This window comes from Siphateles boraxobius, unplaced genomic scaffold (assembly GCF_051911475.1).
Source record: "Siphateles boraxobius isolate OS27281-9 unplaced genomic scaffold, OSU_SipBor_1 1, whole genome shotgun sequence".
NCBI classification, from domain to species: Eukaryota; Metazoa; Chordata; class Actinopteri; order Cypriniformes; family Leuciscidae; genus Siphateles; species Siphateles boraxobius.
In genome coordinates this window covers 29,880,955-29,892,992 of record NW_027508699.1, presented here as the reverse complement: position 1 = coordinate 29,892,992, position 12,038 = coordinate 29,880,955, and the positions used below count along the sequence as shown (strand labels likewise).

Below are 12,038 nucleotides of genomic sequence, written 5' to 3'. Positions count from 1 at the left end.
ATTTGGACCGTACCATAGTACTAAAACAGCTCTCATTAGAGTCACAAATGATTTGCTCTTATCATCCGATCGTAGTTGTATCTCTCTATTAGTGTTACTCGATCTTAGTGCTGCATTTGATACTATCGACCACAACATTCTTTTAAATAGACTCGAAAATTATGTTGGCATTAGTGGAATTGCACTAGCATGGTTTAAACCATACTTATCTGACCGTTATCAGTTTGTAGCATTAAATGAAGAAATGTCTTATCGATCAAAAGTTCAGTATGGTGTACCACAAGGCTCAGTACTAGGACCGTTGCTGTTCACTCTGTACATGGTACCCTTTGGTTATAATTGATTATGAATATTTGAATCAGTTAATATAATTAACTTAAATGTAGTAAAATTAATTTTTCAATCAACCCACCTGTTTGTCCCGTGAACACTCAGCGTTAATTGTTTATTAATTCTGAGAAATATTCATTTCCGGGGATGGGAAATGTCTTTCTTGTTGTACAGTACTCTTAAGAGCATGTAGTCACAATCTAAATCGTAAAGTAAACTTTGTATGAAAGCAGAGAATCAGAACCAAATACATATTGCGCACAAGTCTTATTAACAAAAACACGAAAACTAACGTACAAACAATTGCACATTCATTCATACATTCATTGGTAGATGGTTAAAGTGACAGAATGAAACCGGAGGTAGGAAATGGAACTATGGAAAAGATCCATTTAACTATGCAAAGAACCTTCAGTTTATCATTTTCAACGAAACTCATTAAAAGTATACTTGCGATTTGCTTTTGCAGTGGACACAATTCTTGAAGTTGTTGAAAATTCAAGTTGTTGATGATTCCGTGAGTGTCAAAGGTTGAAGTTGCAATCGTTTTCTTCTGAGTTGGATTGAAGAAGATATGATGAACTTGCGTGGTTAGTTCGACTCTGATAGGAGAGTGAAGGCCCCGGTGGGGGGGGGGGGGGGGGGGGGGGGGTCCATGCAGACATCAACCCGAAGGAGCACCAGTGAAGGCCAGAGGAAGAGAGGATTAAGAGAGCAAATTGAATGAAGACGTTGTGCCAAACTCCTGAGGTTGTCCTGGATTCTGTCGTGGTTGAGAGAGTTCTCTCTCTCCTGAATGAACACATGGCTGATTGTGAATCAAGGCCCGGGGCCCTGGGGCCTGCTGACGGCACACAGGACAACACAACACCCTGAACGTTCCGAGAAACCAAGAGAAGGAGGGCTTGTTGAGGATGCTATTTGAAGCTTAAGTAAGGTCCCACCTCTCAGGGTTGGCTCGACCAATAAGAAAGATGGAGTTTCCAAGCGGGAGAATTTGACTTATGGGTCTTTGTTCCAAGAGTGCTCATTTGCATGTGCCTGCTGGATGGGTGGTAGCTTGATGAAGAACTATGAAAGATTGTTGTTTTGTATTTTTCTATTATGATTGTTCTATTATGTTGTTGTTATCGACATATCATGTATACAGTCATTTCTATCTTCAAAGTACCAAGTTATAGAGATATAACACCGTGTAGGTGAGGTTACATTGACCGTTGGTTCCACCAAAATAATCCACAGCATCAAAACAATAAAAGTTAATAGAATTAAAGGACACTACACAAAACAGTAAATCATTCACACAATTTCCTGGCGGTGCGTGTTCATTTATGCATTTACATTTACATATAGTTATTTAGCAGACGCTTTTATCCAAAGCGACTTACATCTGAGGACTAAAGCAAGTGAGTAATCGTGAAGAGGGAAGAACAACGCAAGAAGTGCTCAAAATACAGAGTTCAGGCATTGCTCAGAGTAGCAAAAGCCAGACAAGGGAAGATTTAAAAGGGAAGGAAAGATTTAAAAGACAAAATTATTTTTTTTATGTTAAGTACTCACGGAAGAGATGAGTTTTCAGTTGTCTTTTGAATGATGTCAGGGATTCTGCATTACGGACGAGGGTGGGGAGATCATTCCACCAGCATGGAACTGTGAATGAGAATGTTTTGGAGAGTGATTTAGTGCCTCGCTGTGATGGCACCACAATCCGTCGCTCCTTGGCCGATCGTAGGCTTCTGGTAGGGACGTAGACTTGTAGTAGGGAGTGAAAGTAGGACGGAGCTGAGTCTGTGGTAGATCTGTAAGCAAGCGTCAAAGCTTTGAATTTGATGCGAGCAGGGAGTGGTAGCCAATGCAGTGAGATGAACAGAGGAGTGACGTGAGCCCTTTTGGGCTCGTTGAAGACAAGGCGGGCTGCAGCATTCTGGATCATTTGTAGAGGTTTAGTAACACATGATGGAAGTCCAGTCAGAACAGCATTGCAGTAATCAAGCCTAGAAATAACCAGGGCCTGGACGAGAAGTTGTGTTGCATGCTCAGTTAGGAAAGGCCTGATCTTCCTGATGTTATACATTTCAAACCTGCATGATCGAGTTGTCTTTGTAATGTGGTCTGTGAAGGTCAGCTGGTCATCAAATATTACTCCAAGATTTCTGACCGACCTTGATGGGGTGATTGAGGATGACTCTAGCTGGATAGTGAAGTAGAGACTGTTTGGCAGGGAGAATGAGAAGCTCAGTCTTTGCCAGGTTGAGCTGCAGGTGATGTTCCTTCATCCATGCCGAGATGTCCGTCCAGACAGCTTGAGATACGTGCAGCTACTGTGGGATCATCTGGTTGAAATGAGAGGTGGAGCTGTGTGTCATCAGCATAGCAATGGTAGGAGAAACCATGTGCCTGTATGATGGGTCCCAATGATGTGGTGCAGATGGAGAAGAGGAGCGGTCCAAGAACTGAACCCTGAGGAACCCCTGTGTCTAGTTGATGAGCTTTGGATACCTCGCCTCTCAATGTAACCCTGAAGGACCTACTTGTGAGATTGGACTCAAACCAGTGGAGGGAAGTTCCTTTGATGCCCAGTGATGAAAGGGTGAACAGAAGGATCTGATGATTCACAGTGTCGAAGGCAGCAGAAAGATCCAGCAGAATGAGAACTGAAGATTTGGAAGCAGCTTTTGCGATCCGCAGGGCTTCTGTGACAGACAGTAGTGCAGTCTCGGTTGAATGGCCTTTCTTGAAGCCAGATTGGTTGACATCTAGCTGGTTGGTCAGAGACAGGAAAGATGACACTTGGTTGAAAGCAACTCGTTCAAGTGTTTTCGCAATTAATGGTAGGAGAGAGACAGGTCTGTAATTCTCTAAAAGTGATGTGTCTAATGTTGTTTTTTTAAGTAGTGGAGTTACCCGAGCCTTCTTGAATGCTGTAGGGAAAATGACAGTGTGGAGGGATGAGTTGATGATGTGTGTGAGTGCTGGTAGAAGTGTGTTATAGTGTTATAGATCCTTTCGTTTATTAATTGATGCAGCAAAGTTTGTTTCAAAGTCTGTTTCTGTCTTCACATTCTTCACAGTAATAAAACCAACTTATCTGATCGTAGTCATGGTAACCGAAGATCCTTCTTGCCCTTGTTGAGGGATGGGACCACAGGTCCCAGAGAGAGTTTTAAATATTATTTGTTACCTAAAACAAATAATTGTGTCTGATTTGTCTCAGTCATTACAATGACTAGCAATTTCCTACTACTTAATTCTCAAAAAACAGAAATTCTATATTGGACAAAAAGCTCCCTTATGTAATAACCTAGAATACTGTCTAACACTTGATGGCTGCTCTGTTAAGTCGTCAGTTAGGAACCTGGGTGTGCTCTTTGATACCAATCTTTCATTTGAAAGTCACGTATCTAGTACCTGTAAAACCGCATTTTTGCACATATGTTCTCAATGAAAAATGCAGAACAATTAGTTCATGCGTTCATGACATAAAGGCTAGATTATTGTAATGCTATTATGGGTGGTTGCCCTGCACACTTAATAAACAAACTACAGCTGGTTCAAAACGCAGCAGCTAGAGTTCTTACCAGAACCAGGAAGTATGACCATCTTAGCCCGGTTCTGTCAACACTACATTGGCTCCCAATTAAACATTGTAGACATTTTAAAATATTGCTGATTACTTACAAAGCACTAAATGGTTTAGCTCTGCAGTACTTAAGCTAGCTCTTAACGCATAGTCCTTCACGTCTGTTGCAATCTCGAAATACTGGCCAGTTGATAATACCTAGAATACAGAGGTGTCAATTCCAGGGGTCAGAAAGTAAAAGTCCTGCCATATGTTTATTCCACCCATTAACTCAGCCAGCTGATTTCACTAATTAGTTCTATCTCCTGGCTGAAAAACTGTGCTAATTAGCAAATCCAGGTGATTGGAACAAAATACTGAGGAGGAATTTTACTTTCTGAACCTGGATTTGACACCTCTGCAAGAATATCAAAATCGACTGCTGGCAGTAGATCCAGTCTCTCTGTTTATCCCAAGGTTTACCGCAGTCCGCCGAATCCAGGCCGTATCCAGATCTGAGGAAGGACCAGCGCCTGGACACGACGACAACGCAGTCCTGAAGTGTCAACTAGTCTCTCCCCTGTGAAGGCCCCCTTCTCCTTCCTTTTACCTCTGTACAGAAAAAACGTTGTCGGGATAATTCTGGTTCACGTGGCTGCAGACGCGACAAAAATGTATGTATTATAAATTTTAAGGCCAGACAAGTAGTTTGTTGAGGGTTGATTTGTGAAGAAGGACTACACGCCTGCGCATACACTTGACTACAACTCTGCGACCCAAAGATTCTATCTTGTCTACAAATCTATCTGTCTAATGTCTATCTTGACGCGAAACATCACGCGCGCCAATACACAGCGAAGAACAACACAACACGCAAATATGGACGTCAGACAGAAACTAGTGCTGCAAACTGTTTGCGCGATCATTTGCTCTGAGAAAAAACGCAAAAAAAGAAAAAATAAGAGAGTATGGCCGAAAGAGTGGATCTGCATACGCGAAGAGTCTGTGCTACAGAGAGAGTTGGAGGTGAGTATAGCCTACAGCATGTTTATATCGGAGATGTAGCTGCATGTTTATGTTTAGCTGACGGCAAAAATCACGTATTTACCCGGTGACCTCAACTCATGCCTTGCTGTGATTGGCTGTTGCTCATGATCTCAGTGAGATTGAGTCGTGCGACAGCTCTGGATAACTAGCATGCTAGATATTTTTCTAAACTCGGCGACGCGTCTGCGAGGCGTCTGCGAGGGTCTTTGATGCGTTGTTGGCTCTTTCACAGATTGGCGAGCATTCATCGCCCGCTAATCCCCCGCGATTTGCACGCGATAACACCCTGCTGGACAATAACTTTGTCCTGGAGCTGTGATAAAGCCTAAACAATCTGTTTCGGTCATTTCTTAGGCTATCACTGTAAAGCTGCTTTGAAACAATACTGTTAAAAGCGCTTTATAAACGAAGGTGACTTGCTTGGATTAAAGATAATAATCAAGAATGCGAATAATAATAACAATAATAACAAGCATTTCATAATATTTTGAAAATATTTACTAAAAGTATCATTATTATTACTATACAGATTCATCATCACCAGTAATAAAAACAAAACAAAAACAACAGTTTGTTTATACAAGTATAGCCTACAAATATGTCCCGATATCTGACTATATCATTGTAACTAATGATAATAATAAAACATGCAAATAATAATAATTTAAATTAATAATAATTTAAATGTAATAATTAATTAAAAGCAAAATAATACATTAAAAATAAAAATTATATTTATTATTATTATTAACGACTTTCCGGGTTTCTCTGAAGCGGAGAGACTAAATTAAATATATTTTTTGTGTTCCCATTTTGCTCAAATAGCAAAAGTAAATTAATTACTTAATTAATTAAAAGAGAGAAGATGTCAGAAGAGAGAAAGATTTGTAATTTGATGCAAAGGTAATAATAGTGTACGCTAATACATGTAGGCTATATAGCCTACGTTTTAAAAAAGATCATATAAAAAAAACTTTGCAGGATTTTTTTATTTATCTAAACCTTTTTTTTTAAATATGCTTTATTTGAACATTCAGTTTACAGTGTGAAACAACCAAATTAGAACAAAACAATAATTAATAATAACAAAAATATAAAGAATAGTAAAAGAAAACAAAACTTTGCAGGATTTGCGATGCTGATGACCGTTAAAACGCGTCAAGTCTATGAAAAGGCCTGAACATAAAGACTGTAAAAAACGAGAGAGCCAGAGAGAGAGAGAGAGAGCGAGAGCAGGGGCGTGTGTTTTTCTAGATGAGAGCTGGATATACAGTCCTCTGCATTATATTCTCAGTTCCGTTGTTCTGACATATTTTCAAAGCACTCTGACCAAAAAAGGAGGGAAATTCCGATTATATTTCTTTGAGGCTTTAAAATTACGCTAAAAATTAAACCGCGAACCGAAAAGGACATTCTCTCAGAAAGAACTATGAGTGAGGTGAGTTCTCATTTGTTTTTATAAGACTGTATAATAAACCCGACTAACTTAATTTTTTTTTTAAGATTTATATAATAACGTAATATGAATCTAGGACGTCCAATTCAATGTAAATGTTTTGTTTTTTTTAGACAAAAAATGATTAAATCATTTAAATCCTTTTAATCATGCAAGTTTCATTAATAAAGATGGCTTAGCTGTAAACCCACCTCTAATTTGTCGTCAGTAAAGAAATATAACCCTTTATATTTTTAATCTTTACTGAAATTAGAGATTGGTTGACATAGCTAAACCATCTCTTTATTTTACAGTGCTTTTTACTCAATGAGAAAATATAAATCGTTAGATTTCCCTATATAGTTTAAAATGAAAGTGATGCTTTACATTCTTTTGTGTGTGTGCGTGTGTGTCATTAATTGCCAATTTATAAGTGGCTCAGGGGACCTTGACCTTGCTGATATGAGCTTGGCTAATTAGCAGATGGAGATTGTGCCGTGAGGCTTGTGTGTATCAAGTGATGTGTGAGAGTGAAAATAAAGTGCTGTCTGAGGTAATGTAGAAGAGAAAAAGTAATGGCTAACACACTGAGAGCCAGCTGGCAGCATGCATGGGATCTCCCCATCCCCCCATCCCATAATGATGTCTTTTAAGTGTAAAAAGCCAGAAGTGTGAAGTCTTACCTCCTTAATACTCATATGACCTACTTTTGGCAAATTAAGAGAAAATAAACAACAGAATGGCATGTACACAAAAAATGCCATTTCTTGAGACAAAAGTTTTCGTTTTGATGCTCAAGAGATTTTATCTGACAGCTCAATGCGGTAGATAGTGCATTAAAACTTACTGGAGAGAGGAGGCTGAGGCTGGTTCATAGTTCAGAGTAAGGTGAAGATGCTCTTTCACTACAAAAAAGGCTTAACGGGGAAAGGGCTGCAGCGATTTGCATTTGAAAGAGTCCCTTGCATTGAGAGACAGTGAACAATATGTGTATATGTGAGTGTGTTTGTGTGTTTGTGTGTGTGTGTGTGTGTGTGTGTGTGTGTGTGTGTGTGTGTGTGTGTGTGTGTGTGTGTGTGTGTGTGTGTGTGTGTGTGTGTGTGTGTGTTTAGGCAATGTTCCATTTCATCTCCCTTGATGACATTTTCTGTTCTCATTAGAAAATATGTTAAGTATTTACAGTATATCGGCAGCTTCAAGCAAATATCACAGTGTTTCTCAGATTTAAATGACAATTCATTGCTGAAATTACACATATAAAAAGGATTTACACAAAAATACATGAACACAAACTGACACATTTTGGATGTCAATGTGAATAACTCAAATCTAGGGCATCATCTCAAGGCTAATTTGTTCTCATAATTGAAAAAGCAAGGTGACAGATATACTGAATGTATTTCGGCCTTAAGTAGTTTATACTGTGTGCCTCGGAAACAAACATTTAATAACCCCTTACTTCAACTATCAAATGTCAACAGGGATAAATTCATTTAAGAAATATCTAATACAAAATACATACACAAACACATATCAAGCTTGCATGTCATGGGGATCCTCTCCAGGGCTGAGTGCCTCTGTTCCAGATTGCACACAGAATTGAAAAAGGGGGATTAAACCGATGGGGATTAAGGGGTCTTTATCGCTCCGTGTCCTAACACACGCATGATAAAGCCCATATCAGGTTTTAATTTGATGGCAGACCAAATAAAAAAATCACAGATGCTGTGATTTTAGTTTTTACTGCATGCCTGAATGCTCTCACAATAAACCTGAAAGCTGCTGCCTCTTTCTTTCAGAACAGTTCATCTGATCCTCCAAACAGCACTCAGGGGCCTGTCACAGATGGAAAAGGTGTGTTTATGTGTTCCATTACAGCATATTTAAATTTTTCATGATTTGCTTCTTGAAAACTCCTTCACATTTTGTTCTCTACCAAAACTGTCGGGTTAAGGTCACGTTTTTGTAGGCCAATGTGGAAGTTAGCATCATTCTTGTTCCCTCAACAAAACCTAATAGGATTTTTCCCTTTGGCTTTAGGATAGTTGCAGAAAATTAGCTCCAACCAACAGAACTTTTATGAATTTTGAAGCCTAAATACAATCATCAGAAGTAAAAAGCTAAACGTATGTTATAAACGGACTACACCATGGTCACCACCATTAAGCATCATAAAAAAGTAAGAATAGTTTGCAAGAGCGTGAATAATAAACACGAGGCTGTAAAAGCAGCCCATAGTGAGTAGATACGTTTTTCGTTTTGATGACGTTTAATGTTCCCGACAACCTCTGTAGTCCCATTTAGCCACTTGACAAGTAAAAGCTTTAATAAACACAAAATGTTACTGATGTATTTTATGTCAAAGTATAAAAATGTGAAAATATCTTGAGCTTGAGCACAGACATTATTACAGGCATTTAATCAAACACCCATTCAAAAAACCCATTGACTTTGGAACGATGGAGCCGGAAGTGCTAAAATACTCGTTTCTGGGTGGTCTACAAAAAATACATCATCCTTAAATGACTCATATTTGTCTCTGTAAGCTGAGATACAAGAACACTTTTTAACATCGAAACAAATCAAATTTTTAACCATGAAAATGCACTGTACTGCTAAAAGATATTAGAACAAATACATAATTTAAAGTTCTGTGGTATGAGAATGTAAACAATTGCTGTAAGTATATTTATAACAATTAACATAATTTAAGACCTGAATTGGGATGCAGACAAGCAGTGACTTCACAAATACAAGAAATATTGCAGTTCCTTTTACTATGCCATTAATGTTGTCAATGTTTGCGTGTCATGTGTCCCTCAGCCGCCCAGGAGAAACCGGCGGACAAAGAGGGGAAGCCCCCTACGCAAGAACCCGAAGAAGAGATCGACATTGATCTGGAGGCGCCAGAGACAGAGAAAGCAGCTTTGGCAATACAGAATCAGTTTAGACGCTTCCAGAAGAAAAAGAAGTAGAAAAGGGAAGCCTGAACAAGAGAATCGGAGGACAAAAACGCCTTCCACAATATTCACTATGGAAAGAGAAGTAACAAAGAAGAGACAGAGGAAAGTCAAGTGTGGGTGGGAAATTAGGGGTTTGGAAAACAAATGATAGCCCTGTGGCATCAACATGCTGGGTAGATTAGAGTTTAGGACATAAGAATAGGGAAGGATTTTCACTTTAGAAGACATGGCAGATTCTGTTCTCACTATATTTGTCCAGATTTGTCTCCATCCTTCTCCTCTCCTGTAGACATAAATATAGGAACGTCAGTTACATGTGCAACACACATCTGTCATTTAATGTATTTAGTATCATTGATGCAACAGAATAAATGTAAGAGATATTAAACTTAAGAATTCAAAGGGCAGTAAATGACCAAATGTTGCACTGCACTTACAGTAAAACATGCTGGCGTGAATCAGTATTATAGATATGAAGTCGCTTAGTTGTAAATCTATTCTTAGAGTTGGCTGTTCATTCTTTTGTTGTTGTTCAAGTGACAAGTGATTAAAACAAATTAAGAAATCTTTATATTAACAGCAGACCAAATAATGATTATTTAATATAGACCATAAAAAATATTATAACCTGACATTCTCAGAAGAATTAGCAATAGCAATATGTTGCATGTTTATGCATTTTGGACAGGGATTTAATCAAGACGCACTGAAGTTTAAATTCAGTAGCTTTTTATTTTTAAAATTAGCCCTATTAAACTAGGCGAATGGCCTTGAAATACAAGTAAAATGGGCAAGTTTAACATTCTATTCAGTTAACTAATTTGCTGAATTTAGCACAAGGTCAAGAACCTTTAAGTCATGTCATACTCGCTTATATTAGCATAAATTCCTTAAATTTTTGCTTCAATGCCAGAAGTCATTGGCATGCAATGAGATACTTGAATTTTTGGAGACTGGTGACTCAAATGAAGATGATTATCAAGGAAAGTGTAACATTTTGATCTATTTTAAGTGTCTTTATATTTGTCCTTCCCCTATAATTAAAGTAGTCTCCACAGATATCTCAGAATAGCTCGTAAAAATTAGAGCAGTATAAAGAGACTCATGATTATCTTGCAGTTAATGGGACAAATGATGTCTGTAATTGCATTGAGATAGGTGTGATGAAAATGTCATCTGTGCTTGATCGTTTTCAGATAACCACTGGCAAGGCAATTATGGAATACATCTGTTATTATTCTGTACATTTTATATCAAGTAGCCTATGACACATTTTACTGTTGAACAGACATTTATCTCCTGTATTGCTCTGTACTTCTCTCTCTCTCTCTCTCTCTCTCTCTCTCTCTCTCTCTCTCTCTCATGTGTGCTTGAGTGCTCTATCCTACACTTGTTTCTTTTTTCCAGTGTGACTCATTGCTTCAATAGAAAGAATTGTATGTCCTGACCTGAATTGTATGTACTAGGGGCAATAAGTAGATGGTTACATAAAGTGAAGAACATTATATAACATTAGTTTGCCTTTTCTCCATCAAACATATTGAATTTTCAATCTAAATGCATATTTCAACTTCAATAATTATTGCTGTCTTTTTAATTCTAAAATAGTTAATGCAGGAGTAAAGTGAAATGAACGGTAAAAAATAAGTAATTAAAAATGGATGTTCCCACTTACTTGTCTTTGTCTATAACCCAAAATAGAATGATTTTTATACCTAGTTTTATAGCTAAGAGTTTTATTGTTGCTGTCCCCTAATGAAGTACAGTCAATAGTTACATAATTTAAAAAATGCACATTTACTTGTTTGGTGTGCTTATATGTGTAGGACAGGAGGTGATGACGCCTGATACTAGTCTGATAGTTTAAAAACTATAATAACCTGTACTATTATTTCAACAGCAGAGGGCAGTGTCTCTTTATCTATCATTCAGTGTTGCCAAGTCCGTGGTTTTCCTGCGGAATTGGGCTACTTTTAAAGGTAGGGTAGGCAATTTTGGAGAGACTAGCAATACAGTGGTGCGTCATACCTGCACCAATCTATGGCAAGCTAGCTTTTAAAGCATACGATCCTCTTCCATCTCCCTTCAGAGCGCTCTCCAAAGCCACACCTCCAAAACACATGGACGCACTCAGCTAGTGCAGCCTGTTGAAGTCAGCTAAGTTGAAGCCTCGCGGAAGCCGCCATTGTAGCAGAACTTCACCTGCTGTTAGCATTCCATTGACTCCCATTCATTTTTGGCGTCACTTTGACAGCGAATAACTTTACATCTGAGGCGTCCAAAGACTTCATTTGTCCATTATTTATTTCTAAAGAAACACGACAATGTATAAAAGGCTCCATTACTTTGTATCTTACGTTATGGCCCCGTAGAAGCCGTTTTTGTTAAAAACAGGCTAACGATTGCGTCATAACCACGCGACTTTATGTCGCACAATAGAGACATTACCGTATAGACAGGAGGAGAAGCTCGCAGGCAATCTTTTACTGTCTATGAGGCAATCAGGGGGAAATCGAGGCATAAAGTCAAGGGAGAAGCCCATAGATAGAGAGTCCATAAAAACAACGGGACAAAATATTTCAACGTTTTTGAGGAAATAGGTGATTCAGATTTGTTTTGCCACAGCTACTAGAAGATGTACAACTGTCAGACTGTCATCACGCTCAGTTTGAGCCTGCGCAGTCGCTCAGCCATCAGACAGGAA

General features: G+C 38.5%; 1 protein-coding gene across 1 annotated transcript; it reads left to right on the top strand.

Annotated features, from left to right (window-relative positions):
* The first annotated feature begins 6,145 nt into the window (after window positions 1-6,145).
* pcp4l1 (Purkinje cell protein 4 like 1) lies at window positions 6,146-11,004 on the top strand. Its single transcript, XM_077232545.1, has 3 exons — window positions 6,146-6,374; window positions 8,171-8,225; window positions 9,195-11,004. The coding sequence occupies exons 1-3, from the start codon at window positions 6,366-6,368 to the stop codon at window positions 9,344-9,346; spliced, it is 216 nt and encodes a 71-aa protein (XP_077088660.1). The 5' UTR covers window positions 6,146-6,365; the 3' UTR covers window positions 9,347-11,004.
* The last annotated feature ends 1,034 nt before the right edge of the window (window positions 11,005-12,038 follow it).